Below are 21,199 nucleotides of genomic sequence, written 5' to 3' on the forward strand. Positions count from 1 at the left end.
GGAATAGAATATCACTTACACTGTTCCTGGAGACCCCAATCTTCAGAAGAAGTTGAAAAGGCTAATGACATTATTAAGAGGCATCTGCGTAAGCTAACTCAGGAAACACAAGACAATTGGTTTAAAGTTTTACCCATAGCTTTAATAAGGGCTTGAACTGCCCCAAGAAGGGGCTGTCTCTATGACAGACTGTTTCTGCACACAGATATTGTCATATATCCTGAAGCCTTAGAATTAACTATGTGACTCAGCTTTCAGCTTTTCAATATCCTCATCAATTGAAGGCTTCCCATGGTGGGTTTCCCTACTTCAGGGAAAGGACTTTCTTCAACTCTGCGAATACCTTCACCAACAATCATATGTGATACTCTTCTTGATCTGATGATATCTAAGGTTGCTGGGAAAAATATCAATAACCTCAGATATGCAGATGACACCATCCTTATGGCAGAAAGTGAAGAGGAACTCAAAAGCCTCTTGATGAAAGTGGAAGAGGAGAGTGAAAAAGTTGGCTTAAAGCTCAACATTCAGAAAACGAAGATCATGGCATCTGGTCCCATCACTTCATGGGAAATAGATGGGGAAACAGTGGAAACAGTGTCAGACTTTATTTTTCTGGGCTCCAAAATCACTGCAGATGGTGATTGCAGCCATGAAATTAAAAGACGCTTACTCCTTGGAAGGAAAGTTATGACCAACCTAGATAGCATATTAAAAAGCAGAGATATTACTTTGCCAGCAAAGGTCTGTCTAGTCAAGGCTATGGTTTTTCCTGTGGTCATGTATGGATGCGAGAGTTGGATTGTGAAGAAAGCTGAGAGCTGAAGAATTGATGCTTTTGAACTGTGGTGTTGGAGAAGACTCTTGAGTCCCTTGGACTGCAAGGAGATCCACCCAGTCCATTCTAAAGGAGATCAGTCCTGGGTGTTCATTGGAAGGACTGATGATAAAGCTGAAACTCCAATACTTTGGCCACCTTATGCGAAGAGTTGACTAATTGGAAAAGACCCTGATGCTGGGAGGGATTGAGGGCGGGAGGAGAAGGGGACGACAGAGGATGAGATGGCTGGATGGCATCACCGACTCGATGCACGTGAGTTTGGGTAGGGTTCGGGAGTTGGTGATTGACAGGGAGGCCTGGCATGCTGTTATTCATGGGGTCACAAAGAGTCGGACACGACTGAGCGACTGAAATGAACTGAATGATCCTAAGATGGACTGGTGTAACATATTGTACCTTAACTATGTACATAATGTGACTTTTAATTTTGATTATGTTTTAATTTGGTTTAATTACTCTTTTGCCTTACATCTATAACTGTAAAATGGGGTTTGTTTCTAACCATCTGAAAGCTTTTAGGTTACAAATGGTTGTTCGAGCTCCTACAAGTGCCACAACCTCCTCCAACTGTTACTTGAGGCCCCTGGATCAGAGACCCTCAATATGAGAGTAAGGAGAATATGTTGCCTCAACAATTTAGGGATGATGCCCCTCAACAGCAGAAAGTAGTTATGGAATGAAAATGGTGCCCCTTTCCCTTGGCAACATAATTCTCCTAAAAGAAAAGAGGGAAATGAGAGAGTCAATTCCTAGGTAGGTTGATAAGTCTGGGGTCCCTGAGGAGGACAAAGGGGCCTGGGGCTCTCAAGGAGGAGAAAAAGACAAATGCTTTTTTCTTTAAGCCCAGAGCTGATGATTACACAACAAAACAATTCATCTTGCTCAAGAATATGTTTTCCCTTAAACTCTGTACCAATGTATGATTCTGTACCATTATGACAACAATGTATCCTGCTTGAGGACGTATTTCTCCTTCTTGAGAACCTTCTGACTAATCCTGTTATCTTAAAATGTGTATTATGGGAAAGGGTCTGGTAATATCTTTCTATTGTTAGTTCTAATCTTGTTATCTTAAAATGTATATTGTGGAAGTATGTCTACAAACTTGAGACATTCTTTTGGTTTATTGCAATAACCAACTGAAAAAGTATATAACTCCCTTCCTAAGACTAGCAAGGGGGGCACTCTCCATCCCCCTTCTGATGTCTATTTCAGAAGATTTCTCTGTCCCTTTTCACTGTAATAAAACTCTGCTATACAAAGTCTCTTGAGTGATCAAGCCTGGTCCCTGGTCCCGAAGCTAAATCTTCTTCAGAGATCACGAATCCAACATTGTTAAGCTATCACTTCTGTTGATGTTTCACTGACTGAAACCAATCAGGTGGGAAAGTCCAAGCCTACTTTGTGCTTAAGATCAGGATGTTGACAAACAGCACTAATGACCCAGTTCCTCAGCTGAGGCTCAGGCTGGTACCTCCTAAGCATGGGACAGAAGAAGTGAGTGGTTTATTACTACAGACTGGAGAAATGAGGCCCTGGCAGCTGTACCCAAACTGCTACAGAGGCTCCAAGCCACTGGCAATAGAAACAGCAGCAGGACTGCTAGCTAACAAGCTTGGACTGTGCAAGGCTCAGCCCTGAGAGATACAGTGGACATGCAGAATGGGGACAGAGAGTTCTAGTGCTTTGCAGTGCTATCCAGCTCCCGATCCTATATTTACAGTCTCCACCCCGAGAATCCTGGGAATGCAAGACAGGCTGCCTCCCTGACCTTGGCTCCTCCCAATGGCCAGGGCTGTCTGCTAGCCTTTGGTACAGCCCGAGGTGCCTTCTCTCTCAAAATGGTGGTGTCAACTCATTCTGGCTGAGAGAACTTCCATGACTTTCCTGAGTGATCTGCAGCTGCTTATCTCAGTAGAACTGTGGGGCGGGCAGGGCTTTGCATGGGACAACCTACAAATGATTCCCAGAGCCATGTCCAACCTCCCAAAACCAGTTCTGCAGCAGTGCCAGCCTGGGGAATCAGGACAAGGGGTTCTCTCTGTTTTCTCTCTGGAAGGAGCACATGCAGCTGCATCCCTCCCCTTGGAAGGCCTCCTGGAGACGTGCAGGGGCAAAAACACATTGCTGCACAGACACACTCCTAGAAAAGGGTCTTTCTGCTGTCTGGCCAGACTCTTGGGAACAATATGCTTGAATGGTCGAGCTATACAGCATCTGTCCCCCTTGCTGGTCACGTCACCCACCTTGCCTTCCCTCTTCTGTGCCTTCAACCAGCTGTGTTGTGAGAACATAGGACAGGGTGTTCTTAGTTGGAGCCCACAACCACCAGACTATATTTGGTGTCTGAAGCCCACATTTATTTTGCCTACAGATGACCCTGTTGATCAAGATGCTGGGTTACCATTCCTTTTCCTTCTCCCTTTCTCTTTCCTTCCTCCTTTCTTTCTCTCTCTCTCACATTTACATTTGCAACCAGCTCTCAGGTGAGTTTCAGAAGGCACTGATTTGGGATCTGGTTGATGATTCCTGGCTGCATTATGAGTGTGTGCCCCGAAGACTGACTCTTGAGGCCCCAATAACAAGCACTGCTTAAAAGCTGAACACAGAGCTGTCCAAGAAAAGGATGACCCCCAAGATCGGGTCAGGGACGTTAATTAGATAAAATTTGCAACAGTCCTCTGGCCAACGAATGTGCTAGGACTTCTGCTGGCTAAGGCTTCTCTGGAGCATGACCACAGCGGCCCCCACAGCTGCGTCTACATCCTGTCCATAGGACACTGGCAGAGGGAATGCCCTCTGCACCTCCTGCTTCAGCACTTCATTCCTGGACAGCGCACTCCCACTGCCAATCACCCGCTCCACGCCCCACTCCCGGAGCTGCCGAAATGGAAGCATCGAGTGGAGGTTCTGAACGATGCCTCTGCACAGGGCCCGCGTCACGTGCCCCAGGGAGAGGTCAGAGGAGGAGATTCCGGTCACTGAGGCCAGCTGGTCCGGCAGGTGCCTCTCACCCAGCACTGTTGGAGTGATGGTCAGGCAGGTGTCTCTCTGCTGGGCAGCTGCCTGGATCATGCATGAGTACACCATGGATTCTTCAACCTGTAGTCCTGCCAGGGACAGAAAAGGTCGTGTGAGTTTAGGCACCCCCTCGCTGCAGGCTATAGAGTTCCCAGGGGGGCAGGAATGGGTTGACTTGCTGTCCCTCCTCACTGTAGGGGGCTCAGAACTCACTCAGTCTGGCTGGCTGTGCTCGGCCCCAGACTCCAGCCAGCTCTCTCACTGCTCACCCCAACCCAGCCTTCAGAGAGAGAACTTATATGCTGTGTGAGCCCTAACCATCCCGCAGCTGTGGGATGCTTGCTCCCAAGTGGGCCAAATGCATACACTGATCAGTAAGTATCATTACATCTCCTATTAGACTTATTAGCAGTGCCAGAGAAATCCCAGGACCACAGTCTAGCCTGCCCCTCAGCAAAGGTTGAGAACCACCAGTCTAGACCAGAGCTTAGAGTTCTGAATCACTCAAGGGTCTTATTAAAATACAACTCCTGGCTCAGTGTGCCTGGGATGGGGCCTCAGCTTCTGCATTTGTCATCAGCTCCCAGAGGAAGCCAGTGTAGCTGGCCTGAGGACCACGCTTTTTGAGTAGAAGGTTCTAGACCAGTGCTTACCCCTACGTGAGAGCATCAGAATCATTTGGGGAACTTTTTAAAAAATATTTTATTCACTTTTTTGGCTGTACCAGGTCTTAGTTGCAGCACGTGGGATCTTCGATCTTTGTTGTGGCATGCAAATTCTTAGTTGTGACAGCATGTGGGATCTAATTCCCTGACCAGGGATTGAACCTGGGTCCCCTGCATTGGGAGTGCAGAGTCTCAGACACTGGACCACCAAGGAAGTCCCACCTGAGGAACTTTTACAAAATCCCATGCTCAGGATCCCTCTTCCCCAAGTCAAATACTCACCATTTCTAGGGATAAAAATAGGACAGTATTTCCAGTGCTGAGAACCTCCAACCAAAAGCCACTGTAGAGTCTCATCAGTAACACATTTAACTCCCATGTGCTGCAACTAAGACCCAATGCAGGCAAATAAGTAAGGAAAAAAGAAATAAGGCAAATCTCAAATACATGGGACCCAGAGGCTTATTGACCTAGAAAGTAACACAGTGGGGCGAAGGAGAGCTGGCAGACTATCAGGATGCTCCACAGTCAAGGTTAGGAGTAATATTCTCAAAAGAGAGTAGGCAATGGCAGCTCAGAAGATGAGAGTAAAGAAGGCTGCCAGCTCAGATCCCTACAGAACCTGGTTCAGTCTGAGACATGAATCTAGAAGTTTATTGTACATTCAGCACCAGGACACTGCCACACAGAAAGGACAAGCAGAGAACACACCGCTGAATGGACCACCCTTACCTAGATCTGCCATCCACTGGACCAGCATGTGGACAAACGTGGCCAGCACGTTGCCCCCATTCAGTGACGCTGCCACAGCCAGGTAAGTCCTGTCGAAGTATGGGAAGTAGGCAACTGGGGCTGCGGGGTCTGGAGTCTGTGGTGGCTGGAATCCTGAAGGCATGGAAGCTACCAGCTGAACCGAGGTGCTGATGTTGAGAACTGGGGTCCGAGGAAAGCAGAGGTTAGGCCCATTGGGCTAACTCAGAGGCCACAAGTCACAATGGGGCTGGGGAAGTGTGCCACAAATTTCTGGATACTCCTCCTTTCAGGAGGCAGAGACTACTTGAAATAAATCAACTGGACTTCCCAAGTGGCACTAGTGGTTAAAAAAAAAAAAAAAAAAGCCTGCCTGCCAATACAGGAGACATAAGAGACAGGTTCCATCCCTGGGTCGGGAAGATCCCCTGGAGAAAGAAATAGAACCACCCACTCCAGTACCCTTGCCTGGAGAATCCCATGGACAGAGGACCCTGGAGGGCTACAGTCCATGGGGTCGCAAAGAGTCAGATATGACTTAGCAGCTAAACAACAACAAAGGATAGTACTGGTCAGTTTTTAAACTAAAGTTTGAATTGTAATAGTTCTAACTGATGGAGGAAAAAAGATGTGATGACAAAGAAAACCCACGTAAGATGAATGAATTCTCTGTTCCCCTTGATAACAAGGCAGGGCTCTCAAAGTGGGCCCACTCAGCCTGGTTGCCCTGAGAATCACATGAAACACACAGTCTGCCACCACCTCGCTGGGGCGGGCAGGCCCAAAGCCCAAGGTCTACTCCACCCCAGGAGGGGCAAATGACAGCCCCCAGACCATATCCAGCCTGGCCATCCGTTTTTATATGGCCTAGGAGCTAGGAGTGGCTTTTGTATACATATCATTTTTAATGATAAGTTTATTGGGATGTATTATAATTCAAATAAATTCAGCATAAAATGCACCCTTTTCAAGTGTACAGTTCTGTGCTTTCTAGTATATTCACTATATGCGCTGTATATGGTATATACACAGGTAAACATCACTGTGATCTAATTTTAGGACGTTTTTACCCCTCTGGAAAGAAATCCCTTACGGGTTAGCAATCAAGCCCCACTCCCAGCCCCTGACAACCATGACTCTTCTTTCTGTCTCTATGAATCTGCCCATTCAACTCTGGACGTTTCCCAGGAATGGAATCACACACTACGTGGCCCTTTACTTTCCTTCCCATGCTGTAGCATGTTATCTCTGGGGATACACCACATTTTAAAAATCCACTGATCAGTTGATGAACATTTGGGTTGTTTCTCTCTTTTGGCTATTATGAATAAGGCTGCAGGGAAAAAATTGTGTACAGGTTTTTGTGTGGACACATGTTTTCAAATCCCTTGGGTATCCACCAAGGAGAGGAATTGCTGGGTCGTGGTAATTTCACGCTTAACTTTCAGAGAACTGTCAGACTGTTTTCCAAAGGGACTGCACCATTTTACAACCCCAGAGGGATATTCTTACCTTTTTAAATGGTTGAAAAGAAATGAAAAGGAGAAGACTATTTCATGAGACATGAAAATTTTATGAAATTCACATTTCAGCCTCTATAAATAAAGTTTTATTGGAACACAGCTACACCCACTCACTTATGCATTAGCTAAGGCTGCTTTTCTGCCCCAACAGCAGGTAAGTAATTGTGGCAGAAACTAAATGGCCCACAATGCTTGAAATATTTACTACCTGGCCCTTTACAGGAAAACTTTGCCAAACCCTGCCCTGGAGGGCAGCCTCCACCTCACTGTGACTCTCTCACATAAAATACAGGAAAATCTGCATTTCTAATCAAATCCAAGAGAACTTTCATTGACACACACACAGTAACAAAAACCCTAATCTACTCATCTGTTTCCTTGGTCAGGGAGACACACAGAAACCAGCTAACTAGAGAGAGTCATTTTCCTTAGCTGGCTCTAGAAAAGAAAGGCACTGGCTGTGCTCAGGGCAGAGCTCGTCCTGCTAGAGGATAAGCTCCCTGGGTAGGGGCTTCATCTGTAGGGATGATGGTGGGGTTTTTTGTTTTGTTGTTTGTGTTTTGTTTTTTATTGGACTGTATTGTGGCCTGTGGGCTCTTAGTTGCAACATGCAAGATCTAGTTCCCTGATCAGAGATCAAACCTGGGCCCCCTGTATTGGAAGCACTGAGTCTTAACCACTAGACCACCAGGGAAGTCCCGAAGGTATTTTTCATGTTTGCAGGACAACGGTTAAGAGGACATTGAGACAGCTGGCTATGTGTGCCCCTTGAACCCTCACACAGAGCTGAGGCTTATGAGGCCCCGGTAGAGACTGGAGCAGAGAACCAAAGAAAGACTTACCTGCATCGGTCTTTTGGGCCATGCAGGAATAGACGGAGGCCTGCAAATCACCCAAGGCCACGCCCACCTGCGTCCCCTTTGGGATCTCAAACCAGGCCTTCGAAGTTCTTCCTGCCACACTGCCAGGCTCCGCTACATCTGGGAGCAGCTGGATGGGAAAGCCAGCGGCCCTCAGTCTGCAAATCAAAAGTGGACAGCCTATCTACCTGGTACTGGATCTTCTGTCTTCTGTTGCTTCCAGGAAACCGAGCAAAAGAAAGTGCTCTGGGACACGCGTTCAAGAAGAGAGGGCAGAATCCAGTGTTTGTACAGAGGGCCCTTTTGCCTTTTTTTAAAACCATGAGATGTCTTGAGTTTTTTAGAGTGAACACTGGCTTTCAAGAGCTTGGGATGGGCCTTCCAAGGAAGACCATAACCAGTTTAAGCAGAGGTGATCGGAAAGGATTGGCTAAGAAGCAGATCGGCATCTGGCCTCCTGTGTTTGAGGGGAGCACAAACACTCTGCAAAGGGGGGGCAGTCAGAGTTTTAGAGCCAAGTCACAGTTGGTTAGCACAGGCCAAACCAAAGTCAAACCCATCAGTCTCCTGAATACCAAATGTAGTCACCACTCAGGGTTAGTGAACATGGGGCTGTCAAGTTCATAAAACATGCTAGAAAGTCCTTTACCTGAACTACCAGGCGCTTTTTGTTTTATTACAGAGCTCAGAATTTGGGACCTGGAGGAAGTGAATTTATGGACCTCTGGACCTGAAAAGGCAAATGATTGTTTCAAAAGAACTTAAAAGGTATCCCTCAAGTCTACTCCTTCCATTTATTAACCCTACTTTTAAATATATTATGATAAAATTTATTTTAAAAAAGAAAATGCATTTAAAATATTATCAAAAACAGTCAAATACCTACAATAAATTTAATAAAAGATGTACAACTCTATGCATACAAGCCATTATTAAAAGAAATTAAAGATTAAAAATAAATTAAATAAATGAAATGCTTTTAAAGGTTTGTGTCATAAAATATATATATATATATAAAATGGTGGTGGGGAGGGATAGTTAAGGAGACATGTGCACACTGCTATATTTAAAATGGATAACTGGAGGACACACAATTTTCACGGTCAGGAGCCTGCCGTGTACCTCTTAGCTTGACAAAAGCAATAAAGCTATTCTTTTCTAATTCAAAAAATAAATAAAATGGAAAAGCAACAAGGACCTGCTGCACAACACAGAGAACTCTGTTCAGTGTTACATAACAACCTAAATGGGAAAATAATTTGAAAAAAAAATAGGTACATGTTTTTGTATAACTGAATCACTTGGTCGCACACCTGAAACTAACACAACATTGTTAATCAACTATACTCCAATATAAAACAGAAAGTAAAAAAAAACTAAGATAAAATGTATTTGAAAATGAAAGTTGTTGTTTAGCATCTATGGGCTGGGTCTGGGATTCAGAAAGAACCGGGGAGTGCACCCCAGGCCCAGGCGACAGTGGAGGAGCAGGACAGCACGGCATGGTGGGCAGCGCCCTTCCCCAGGGACTTCACTTACGGTCAGGCCCACCCACGCCCAGGGGCTGGAACAGGCTGGGGGCTGTTCGAACCTGATTCTTGGTCTCAGGGAATCCTCCACTATTCCCAGATAGGAAAACCCCACTGAAGCTCCCACTTCAGAGATTCTACCTTTCAGCCTCAAGCCAGCCTGCAAGATTATACTCACATCTCCAAGTTCCAGCTTTGGCTCCTGGTGTTGAAATAGCCCCAGCTAGCAGCATTCTGGTCGGACATCAGGGGTCTTGCCAAGCCGCACAGCATGGCAACCACATAGTCATGGATGGTGCCAGCTGTATCGTAGGACTTGAGGAACTCCGGGCTGTTTGTCATACCCAAAACAATTCAGCGTGGTTTAATATTGACCAAAAAGCATGAGCCACAGCTAACTGAGGGCAGTGTGGACTAGACATGGCATAACTGGGCAGCGACCAGAATCCCACAGGCTACAGTCCCCCACAGCCGAACTTCCCAAGGTGAGGACCTCCAAAAGCCTCCAAGCCAAGCTGGTCGGAGTCAGCCTTAGGGGAGGGTATTCATAGGAGGACACATCATGCCTGGGAAAGCAGGACATCAACCGTTCTTAGCAGTCCTGACCCCACTATGAACCCATCATGTGACCCTTGGCAACTCCCTTACCCTCACTGGCCCCTTCTTTCCCCCTCTGGGTTAGAATCGGATAATCAACAAGCTCCCTCTGCAAAATGAAGAAGCAGTGGGAGACCAAGTCTAGGTCTTGAGACTACCCTGTGCGGGGCCACGCTCACTAAGGGACAGTCCAGTGTGGAGTGATGCTGACCGGCTAGAGGTACCGCTCCCTAGCCACTCTCCTGCATCAAAATCATAGTGCTTGGGCCCAGCTGTGTCTGACTCTGCGACCCATGGACTGTTCATGGGATTTCCAGGCAAGCTGGACTGGGTTTCTATGTCCTTCTCCAGGGGATCTTTCCTGACCCAGGGATCAAACCCACATCTCCTGTGCCCCCTGCATTGCAGGTGGATTCTTTACCCACTGAGCCATCAGCTAGCCACTCTCATTCCCCTGAAAATCCATCATCCAATTCAAAGAACAGTCGTCCGTACCTATTTTTCAAAAGCCAGAAGATGGTTGCACAGCCAAACCCTGTGGCCACGCTGAGATGGGACTCCGGCTGGGGCAGAGAAGCCAGGAACTCGCTGCTACACCGGCCATCCTGCCACGTGACCAGGTGGCTCACAGCTCTAGGCTCGAACACAGGGGCGGCCCCTCCCTCTGTCCATGCACAGCCTGGAAGGAAGATGACCAAAAAAGGAGAATAGGGCAACTGATGGGCAGCAGCATGTCCTTGAGACTACCCTGCTAGTGAGGTTACAGGACGGACTTTATCACCCGTGACAATGCTTTATTCACACACAGGGGTCCTAGCCAGGACCCAGAAGAGCAGGGAGTAGATGGACCTAGAGATGGTTACAGTGAGTGAAGTAAGTCAGACACAGGACAAATACCATATGACAGCGCTTATATGTGGAATCTAAAAAAAAAAAATGGTACCCATGAACTTATTTACAAAACAGAAATAGAGTCTCAGATGGAGAAAACAAATATAGTTACAGAGGAGGAGGGGAAGGGATAAATTGGGAGGTCGGGATGGACAAATACAAACTACTTTATATAAAACCGATAACTGGGGACTTCCCTGGTGGTCCAGTGGCTAAGACGCTATGCTCCCAAAGCAGGGGGCCTGGGTTCCATCCCTGGTCAGGGAACTACATCCCACACGCGGAATTAAAGATTCTTCATGCCATGACGAAGATCAAAGGTCCTGCGTGTCACAACAAAGACCCGGGACAGCCAAACAAACAAACAAGATTTTTATTTTTAAAAAATAGATAACTAATAAGGACCTACTGTATAGCACAGAGAACTCTACTCAAAATGCTCTAATCATCTATATGGGAAAAGAATCCAAAAAAGAGTGGGTATAGGTATATGTACCACTGATTTACTTTGCTGTATACGTGAAACTAACACAGCATTGTAACTCAACTATACTCCAATGAAAGTTACTTTTAAAAAAAGAAGAAGAGCAGGGAGGTGGTCACAAATGTATGCACCTGGACCTTTTGAAGTTTCACCTGCAAAATAGGTGTAAGCAGGCGATGGGATGGCCCCCCCTTAGGGTAATCCACCCTCAAAGCCACATTTCTGCCTAAAGCTGGCAGTCTAACCCCTGCACTAAAGCTGGACATCTGCAGCTTTTTTTTTTCCAACCCTTTAATCTGCTTCCAAAACTCTTTTGACCCTTTTTAAAAAACTTCTGGAACTATCATTTTTATTTTGTCTGTATTATAAAACAGAGTTCTTACATGTACCAGGGATTGTTCAAAGCACTTTCAAAATATTAATTTATTTCATCTACATATTAGCCTTACAACATATGTGTGATAAGAGCTCTAGAACACGGGCTCAACAGCTGTGGCTCACTGACTTAGTTGCTTGGAGGCATGTGAGATCTTCCCAGATAAGGGATCAAACTGGTGTCCAGGGAAACCCCCAGGAACAGCATTTTAAAAAAACAATTTTCCACCCCCTTTGCCAACTCTTGATATTCTCAAACTGATTTCTGACAATCCAGTGAGTGGAAAAATGATTTCTCACTGTTATTTTCATCTGCGTTTCCCTAGTTCATAGTGACATCGAGCATCTTTTCAAGTGCTTATTAGCTATTTGTACTTTCTCTTCTGGCATCTGCCTATTGGTTTCCTTTGCCCATTAGTCCACAGGGCCGTTGGTCCTTTCTTTGTTACTCATTCTTCATAGGCCCCCAGCTTCATCCTTTGTCTACTATACACTAGTGAAAATTTTCTCCCTGCCCGCTGCTGGCCTTTTAGCTTGGTTTTATGATCCCTACTTGTCTCCTGCCATTACTGAGCCTGAAAATGGAATGTGGAAACTGGCATAACCACAGGCCTCTCAAAAGACACCATTCACTCCCTCTCCTCTCCTCCAATGGGCTCGCCTGTGCCCTCATGGAGGCACTTAGCTCTCTGCTCAGGTTACTGGTGCCTGTCTGTGCTGACCGCCTTGAGTGAGCCCTGGCAGAGGAGGGCTGAATCTCCATTCCTATGTCTCCCATGGGGCCCAGCAAGGAGCCTCAAGTATTGCAGATTCTGAAATCAAACCAAATTATGGCCACTGTTAAAAGCAGAACAACTTGATCTCAAATAGGATTTCACTCGCTCCACTAAGCGGGTTATCATCATGGTCAAATGGTGGCTCTCCTCCTTCCCATAAACAGAAACCAAACCAAGTAGGTGGGCAGGCGGGCTCCATGAAATATTAAGAAGCTCTCTCCACCCATATGGATGATGGTTTGTGTGGTTGTTACAGAGTCCAGGAGATGGGCAGAAAGGAAGGCGTGTGACCAGACCACAATCATTAGATCTCTGCTGTCCACTCTGGGAAGGGTTTTAGTATTAAAAGGACGTTTATTCTCATTAACGCAAAATTAAGGAGTTTAAAAAGCTTTTACAACCTAGACTCTCCCCGAGAGGTCAGCACTAACACCATGACCAGCCTTTGGCTCTTGCTACCGATTGGAGCCAAGCAGCTCCCGTGGTCCCTGCTGGCCTGACGATGGGCAGACAATGGGAGAGGAGGAGGGGGAGAGCCTGGGCTGGCTTCTGCACTTACCCAGGCCCATCTTGAAGACTGATCAAAGGCGGCATCACCAGACCTCCGTCAAGCTGCTCAAAAGCAGGTCGCCACTCACTTGGCCCAAGGGAATCGGAATCACTGATTCTCCAGGCAAAGGAGGGGTGAATCCCATGTTCAGATCTCCTTAACTACAATCCCTCCCCCAGTAGCCATCATTCTCTGCTTAAAACACTTGCAGTAAAATGTTGATATTTTTGAAGCTGGGTGATGGGTGTGTGTTGATTCATAACAACACTGTTCTCCCTACTTTTATGTCTATGTAGAAATTTTATATATATATATACAAAATAATTTTATTTATTTATTTATGGCTGTGCTGGGTCTTCATCAGGGCTTCCCTGATAGCTCAGTTGGTAAAGAATCTGCCTGCAATGCAGGATACCCTGGTTCAATTTCTGGGTTGGGGAGATTCCCTGGAGAAGGGAAAGGCTACCCACTACTTCACGGGCTTTTCTCTAGGTGCGGAGGGCGGGGGTTACTCTTCAGTGCAGTGTGTGAGCTTCTCATTGTGGTGGCTTCTCTTGTTGCAGGAGCACAGGCTCTAGGGGAGTGGACTCAGAAGTTGTGGCCTTCGGGCTCTAGAGCACAGGCTCAGTAGTTGGGGTGCACAGGTTTAATTGTTTGGCAGCATGTGGGATCTTCCCGGACCAGGGATCAAAACCATGTCTTCTGCATTGGCAGGTGGATTCTTTACCACTGAGCCATCAAGGGAGCCCTGAACATTTTAGAATTTTAAAAAAATTTTCTTCATGCTTGCCATAACAGAAGCTCACAACTTCCTACAGCAGCCTGATCCTTCCTTCCTTGGACATTCTGTTGGGCTGTTCCTCCCTCCGTTGAGCTAGTGTATCCTTGTGTGGCTCTGGTCCTCCCAGAGACCTTTCAAAGTTCAGGTGTCTGAAGTCAGACAGACTTGGGTTTGAAAGCTGGAGTCACCACTTGCTGTCCTATGACCCTGAGCATATTATTTTGTAATCTCTCTGAACCTCCACTTCTCATCTGCTCAAGAGGGACAATAATGTCACCTACATCATAAAGGTGTTGGGAAAATTCGATGAGATCACACAGGTAATGCCCTTAGCTCTGCACCTGGCATGCCAAGTGCTCATTGCTGTTTTGCTGGCTTAATTCCCCTCCTGGAGGCCAAAAAAAACAAGCCACCCACATCTACACCGTGGCAGACCTTCTGAAATAAATACCCAACTAAATAATGCTTAGCAACGGTGCCCATGAAAAGGATGTGGAACTGAAAATTCACGAATATCTGTGATGATGTTAAACAACAAAAACTGTGCTCAAATGCAGAAAAGTTTCCTCTGTGTCTTGATATTTCCTGCAGCTACACTAATCTCTTGGTGTTGGCACTGATGCTCCAAGATACTGGTACAAAGAAAGAGAAGGCTATGAAAAAATCCACTCGACTGAACCCAACAGAGAATCAGAGAGGATTCACTCTTCACCCTCTCCCTGTTCATGTATAATGTGTGAGTGGACAGTTCAGTTTATTACATCTTTGAACGGGACAGGATGCTCACAAAACACAAGAGGACAGCCTGACCCTTCACAGAGAGTCTTTGGCGGCACGTTTCTGGTTCCCGGTGAGGCAGAAGATAGATGAGCCCCAGGCTAAGCAGCTGGAGTTTGTCCCCTGTGGACAGACACTCCAAGATGAAGATAATAGCAGGAGCTAAGGGGAGCTGCACCCTGCTCAGATATAAGATTAATAAGAGACCGAGACTTCCCTGACAATCCAGTGGTTCAGACTTCGTGCTTCCAATGCAGGGGGCACAGGTTTGACCCATGGGAACTAAGGTCTGGGAACTAAGATGCCACAATCCCACATGCCTTGTAGCCAAAAAAAGAAAGAGCGAGACCACATATTTCTCGTTCTTGAGGTCAAGGAGATCTTCCCAACTACACATAAAAAGGCTCCTCAGGGGTCAAAAAGGGAGGGAGTGCCACCCCATAGTAGGTGATGTCTACATTCCCATAGGCCTCTTCCCCAGAATCCATCTTGGCTAAGAGATGCGCACACACACAGGGGAGGACCCTGAGATAAACTAAACATGGCAAAGCAAGATGATTGGCGGAAACCAGAAGAAATGCCCCATATAAGTGGTTCAAACTACCACGAGGGCACAACTCTCCCTGAGCCCACCCGTGCGTCTATCCACACACACCCTTTTTCCTCCTAACAAACAATTTACTTGTTTCACTACGTTTTGCATCTTTGTGGAAATTCCTTTCTACAAAGCTGACAGGCCAGCACCTCGTCACTGGCTATGGGGCTAGGGGCTAGGATTCAGCTCTCTCACTGCCTCACTCTGACTTCAGTCTCTGGCCAGGGAACCAAATTCCTGCTTTAAGCCGCACCACAGGCTGAGGCCATCGAAGATCGCAGGGTGACTGCTTTTGCTTTGTTTTGTTTCAATGTGGACCATTATTGAAGCCTTTATAGGGCTTACCTGGTGCCTCAGTGATAAAGAATCTGCCTGCAGTGCAGGAGACCTGGGTATGATCCCTGGGTTAGGAAGATCCCCTGGAGGAGAAAATGGCTACCCACTCCAGTATACTTGCCTGGAGAATTCCGTGGTCAGAGGAGCCTGGGAGGCTACAGTTCATGGGGTTGCAAAAGAGTTGGACATGACTGAGCAACTAAAGAACAACAACAACACTGAACTTGTTACAATATTGCTTCTGTTTAACACTGGGTTTTTTTGTCCTGGAGGGATGTAGGATCTTAGTCACAGAACAGGGATAGAACCCACGCCCACAGGGTGACTGTTAACAGAATGTGATTGCCCCCAAGCCCAGCATACCTTGGCCTGTTTTCCAAAACATGACTCCATGCATCTGCCCCGACACGCCGATGCCACAGACCTTCCGGAGCTGCTGCCGGGGAAGGGCAGCGAGACACTCGTGGAGGGCCTGGATGATTCTCTTCACGTCCTGTTCTTGCCCCTGGAAACAGAATAGGACATGCTGGCCAGAGGCACGCACACTGGGAGGACCAGAAGACAGAGGTGGCAGGGACTTCCTGCGTGGGGGCTGCCTAGCTAACTCCCCCGAGGTCACTCCCAGGACCTGCGGACTGGGCCTCAAGGGTGAGATGTGGGCCTGAGGGGTCTCCACCACCTCCTCCTGGAGTAGGAATGTGGTGGGCAAGGTTCCACTCCTCCCTTTAGCAATGAGGGAGGGCTTGACCTGGGTTTGATCCCTGGGTCGGGAAGATCCCCTGGAGAAGGAAATGGCAACCCACTCCAGCATTCTTGCCTGGGAAATCCCATGGAAGCAGGAACCTGGTGGGCTACAATCCATGGGGTCGCCAAGAGTCAGACACGACTGAGCGACTTCACTTACTGATGAGGAGCCACTGCAGCTCAAGTTCAACCAATGGCCGGACTCTGGCCCTTGCTGTGGAACAGTCTGAGCTGAGAAAAGCACTGCCCTGCCCTACAGGTGCTTACAGTCCAGCTGTTCTGTGTGCTGTGCTTAGTCACTCAGTCATGTCTGATTCTCTGCAACCTCATGGACTGTAGCCCACCAGGCTCCTCTGTCCATGGGGATTCTCCACGAAGGAATACTGGAGTGGATTGCATGCCCTCCTCCAGGGAATCTTCCCAACCCAGGGATCATACCCAGGTCTCCTGCACCACAGGTGGATTCTTTACTAACTGAGCCACCAGAGAAACCTAAGAATACTGGAGTGGGTAACCTATCCCTTCCTCAGGGGGTCTTCTGGACCCAGGAATTGAACTGGGATCTCCTGCATCACAGGTGGATTCTTTACCAGTTGAGCTACCAGGGAAGCCCTATAGTCCAGCAGGACAGGAAAACACGAGAAAGATGTGCTGCAAGGAGAAATAAGGCAAGGTACATGGAACACTGGGGTAGAAAAAGGATGGAACACAGCAGGAAAGAGGTAGACAAGAGAGCTTTCCTAGGGACTTCCCTGGTGGTCCAGTGGCTAAGACTCTGAGCTCCCAATGCCAGGGGCTCAGGTTCGAGATCTAATCAAGGAACTCTATCTAATTTGGCACAGCTAAGAGTTTGCATGCTGCAACTGAAGATCTCTCGTGCCACAACCAAGATCTGGTACAGACGAAGAAGTAAATTAAAAAAAAAAAAAAAAACAAAAAAACTTATAACTTATTTTTTAAAAGAAAGAGAAGAAAGGCCTCCTGGACTAAAGCACCTGACAAGAGGTGCTAGTGGTTGCTTCAGATCACATTCAGGCAGGTGTTTCCTAAATGTGCTGAGGGGCCAGAATTAGCTCCAGGGGCAGTGCAGGCCTCCCCTCTTAGGAGCTAAAGCTTCATCTGTCAGCTGGCCTTGGGCTATGGCAGTTCTTGGCTCCAAACAGATATGACCAAAGGATTAGAAAGAAGGAAAGTGAGGAGGGGTAGGATGGGGGAAAGAGTGAGCAGACAGCACAGAGCATTTTCTTGAGGAGGCAGCCCCACATCCTAACAAGGCTCTTTTTTTGGACCAAACCACTCGGCGTGGTGTGGTCAATTAACTAGTCAATCCTAAAGGAAATCAACCCTGAAAGTATTCATTGGAAGGACTAATGCTGAAGCTGAAACTCCAATACTTTGTCACCTGATTCAAAGAACTGACTCCTTAGAAAAGACCCTGATGCTGGGAAAGATTGAAGGCAGGAAAAGAAGGCGACAACAGAGGGTGAGATGGCTGGATGGCATCACCGACTCAATGAACATGAGTTTGAGCAAGTTCTGGGAGTTGGTGATGGACAGGGAAGCCTGGTGTGCTGGGAGTCGCAAAGAGTCAGACACGACTGAGCAACTGAACTGAACTGAACTCAGGATGGGGGATCTTATTTCTCGGACTAGAAATCGAACCCGTGCCTCCTGCAGTGGAAGTCTGGAGTCTTAACCACTGGACTGCCAGGGAAGTCTCCTAACAAGACTCTTTATGCAGAAGAGACTACAGGAGAACTGACTGGGCAGTAAAAGACAGAGCAGAGAGGAGCTGCATAGATGCGCATGATCCCCCAGGAGGGAAGAACTAAGACAGCAGGCAAAGGAAGAAGGAAGCAGGGAAGAGACATTTGTTTACACCTGCCCTGTCCAACACAGCAGTGATTAGCCACACGAGGCAGGTCCACGTTGAAAACTACACACCAGATTTCAGATTTAGTAAGAAAAAAATAAAGCACAATCTCTCATTAATAATTTCATATGATTACATATTGAAATGATACATTTGGATACATTGGGTTAAATAAAATAGGGCGATGAAAATTAATTTAGGGTTCCTTTTTACTGTTTTTTAGCATGGCTTCCAGAAAACTGAAAACTACACAAGGCTCACAGTTCCATTGGGCAGTGCTGGTTTACAGAGTTCCCATGTGGCCGGCAGATGGTGCGTGAACCCAGAACAGAGAAGCTGTTCTCTACATGGGCCCAAAGTGGGTGAGCTGTGTGGATGGGGACAGCGGAGGAGGGGAACAGACTGGATGGAGTGAAGACAAGGAGGCAGTCAGTGTACAGCAAGTTTTAGTGGTGAGTGTGACAGGGGAGTAGTTCTTGGACAGACAATGGGTACACCCACAGTGTAACAAGACAGGTGCTGCCCCCATTCCTTAGTTCAGAATATCAAGTGGTCTATATCCAGATCAAATCCTAGAACTTCAGATTGGAAAATAAAGAGCTTAAGAACTCATTCAACCCTCCTCCTCCCCACTCCTTTTACAGAGGGGGAAATGGAGGCCCAGAAAGGACAAATTAATAGCACAAAAAGGGTTGCAGAGGGAATTTCCTGGCAATTCAGTGGTTAGGACTCGGCACTTTTACTGCTGTGGGCCTGGGTTTGATCCCTGGTCTGGGAACTAAGATCCCACAAGCCGTGTAGCACAGCCAAAGAAAAGGGGGTAGACAGAGTTTCCCTCAAAAATCCTGTTATTTTAAAGTTGCAAAGAGCTAAACATCTGACCTTCCACATAGTTGCCAAATTTGGCCATGGAGTACACAATGCTTCTAGAGTGAGAAATATGGACAGGAGGATGGAACAGAACCATCACAGGTTTCTATAGATCAGTAGTTCTTACTCCAGGGGTGATTTTTGTCCCCTAGGGGGCATTTGGCAATATGGAGATATTTGGGGGTGTTGCAACTGGGGAGGAGGGTTCTACCAGCATGCAATGGGTTAGAGGCCAGGGATGCTATTAAATAACCTACAACGTACAGGACAGCCCCTCACAACAAAGAATCATCCTGCCGTCGAGTATCAACAGTGCCAAGGTTGAGAAATCCCGCTCCAGGTGAAATTACAGTAGTGCTGTTTGTCCCAGGGCACAACACACATGCGGAGGATGCAAGGGAGGGAGCTATTATGAACATCTCCTAAACCCCTCCTTAGGCAGGTGTGGAGCACTGGGTGTGCCTGTAAACAGAGAACAGCATGCTGAACACTGGAGGAAGTGGGGGATGTGGCCCTATGTCTAGAGCCAAGAAGTGGCACTCTCTCAAGAGAAAAAGGGCACTGCCTAAAACCCACTTCCTGGAATCTTGGCTCTGCTGCTCACCCCAACAGGGTCCAAGCTGACGTTGTCTCCATGTCAAGGTGCATGAAGTGAGATAATGATTCTAAAATGCCCTGATGCTCCAACCAAACTAATTTTGAAAGACTCTGTGAAAATGTGCTCCTGAAATCTTTATCCTCTGAAGTGCTTCTGAGCCAGATGGACTCTGGGGACTTCCCTGGAAGCCCTGTGGTTAGAACTGTATGCTTTCACTGAGGAGAGCCTGGGTTTGATCCCTGGTTGAGGAACTAAGATCCAACATGATGGAAAGTGCAGCCAAAAAAAAAAAAAAGATGGAGTGTGAACCCTAAAGAACTGAGCCCAGTTATGTAGCAAGAGCTTGTGAAAAACAAAGTTCTTGGGAACGGGGTTTGGCTCAGAAAATCGAAGTTTGTGGCCAGCAGTGGCCATAGAGGTTATCTATTTCAATTACAAGAACAAGCCGAGATCCAGAAAGTCATGAGGTTACAAAGAAAGTTCCTTGATATTAATTTCTATTATCAATGAATTGAATATTGAGATACCCTTTTCAGGGAATTAATGGACTCTATCTCTGAGGACTAATATCCTTTCTGAACCCACCTCTTACAACTGAGCCCACTGTGGTGAAATTCTCAATTTCTATCTCGTAGTTTTCACAAGACACTAGTTTTTGTGTAGAAATATCAATCTGAACTTCTCAATGGACCTGTCCTAATTTCTTTCCTCTAAGCTCTCTCAGCCTTTGGGGTCAAGGGACTTTTGCTAGCCAAATGTTTGAGTTCCTCCACCCACAATCTATACCTGTGGGATGAGAGAGGGGCAGGTTACACCTGGTTTTGCATCTGATTTCTCAAGGAAAACCCAGACACTGCCCTAGGAAACAAACCGAATCCTGAATTTGAGGACATGGGACAGATGTGAGGAGCAGAGAGCCACAAGAATGAGAAGGTGGCCTGCGATCACTCCATATGCAGGAGAGCAATTTTCCCGCAGGTCAGGGTACAGAAGGTGAAGGGCAGAGAGCACGGGGATCTAGCGCCGAGGGCAAGGCTTCCAAAGAAGGCTCGAGAGTGGCTAGATCGGTGCCAGCAGGTGGGGAAGCTCCTGGGAGGAGAGCTATCGAATCGAGGGAGTTGCATCAGGCAAGCAGAGATCAGGCAGGCTGGAGCAGTCAGGGAGACTTCATTGAGGAGGGAGAGGGTGTCCGGAGGCTCCCGGAGGCGGTGCGGCTCCAGGGAGCTGCCTCACCTGGGGCCCCGCCGCCGCGCTCTGGGCCGCCGTCTCGGCCTGCGCTGCCCGAGCACAGCTCGCCAGTACCACGAACCCGGAAGGGTCGCCGGGCGCGGCCTCCACCAGGGCCGCCTTCACAGACGTGGTGCCCAGGTCGATGCCGAGAGTGACAGATCGTGCAGCCATGACAGCGTCGGCGCCAGCACCCGTCAACCTGGACCTAGGCGCCGAGGCGGGCCCTCGCCTGCCAATCTTTCCAGCCACGCCCAACACACAGAATTCTCATCTTCCCATTGGTTGAGGAGGGCTGCGTTCCGCGCACTCCGCGCTACGGGCCCCAGGTATAGGCCGAGCCGCGGGGAAGACGGGACCTAGAGGGCCCGCCCCGCAAGGTAGGGTGTGCAATGTTTTCCGAGGCTTCAGCTTCTCTCTCCAAAGTGTCTCGGAGTTCTCGGACAGGCCCTGGAAGATTCGAGAGCCCTGTGGCCCTAACAGGGACTTAGCCCCCCCATTTACCGTACCCCCCATCCCTGCCAAGTTGCCTGAGC

General features: G+C 47.6%; 1 protein-coding gene across 1 annotated transcript; it reads right to left on the reverse strand.

The window, feature by feature from the left end:
• Positions 1–103: 103 nt before the first annotated feature.
• Positions 104–20,984, reverse strand: SHPK (sedoheptulokinase). The gene is made up of 7 exons (XM_005906681.3): positions 20,670–20,984; positions 15,715–15,856; positions 10,282–10,465; positions 9,368–9,520; positions 7,643–7,818; positions 5,260–5,460; positions 104–3,951 (listed from the first exon to the last, which is right to left on the reverse strand). The coding sequence occupies exons 1-7, from the start codon at positions 20,835–20,837 to the stop codon at positions 3,539–3,541; spliced, it is 1,437 nt and encodes a 478-aa protein (XP_005906743.1). The 5' UTR covers positions 20,838–20,984; the 3' UTR covers positions 104–3,538.
• Between the last annotated feature and the right edge of the window lie 215 nt (positions 20,985–21,199).

This window comes from Bos mutus, chromosome 19, assembly GCF_027580195.1.
Source record: "Bos mutus isolate GX-2022 chromosome 19, NWIPB_WYAK_1.1, whole genome shotgun sequence".
In the NCBI taxonomy this organism is placed as follows: Eukaryota; Metazoa; Chordata; class Mammalia; order Artiodactyla; family Bovidae; genus Bos; species Bos mutus.

Excerpts from the sequence above, each read along its gene's own strand:
- SHPK (XM_005906681.3), bottom strand. The coding sequence starts at position 20,837 with ATGGCTGCACGATCTGTCACTCTCGGCATCGACCTGGGCACCACGTCT. Across the intron at positions 15,857-20,669 it reads GCGCGGCGGCGGGGCCCCAG|GGGCAAGAACAGGACGTGAA; the intron begins GTGAGGCAGCTC and ends TTCTGTTTCCAG. Across the intron at positions 3,952-5,259 it reads CCAGTGGATGGCAGATCTAG|GACTACAGGTTGAAGAATCC; the intron begins GTAAGGGTGGTC and ends TGTCCCTGGCAG.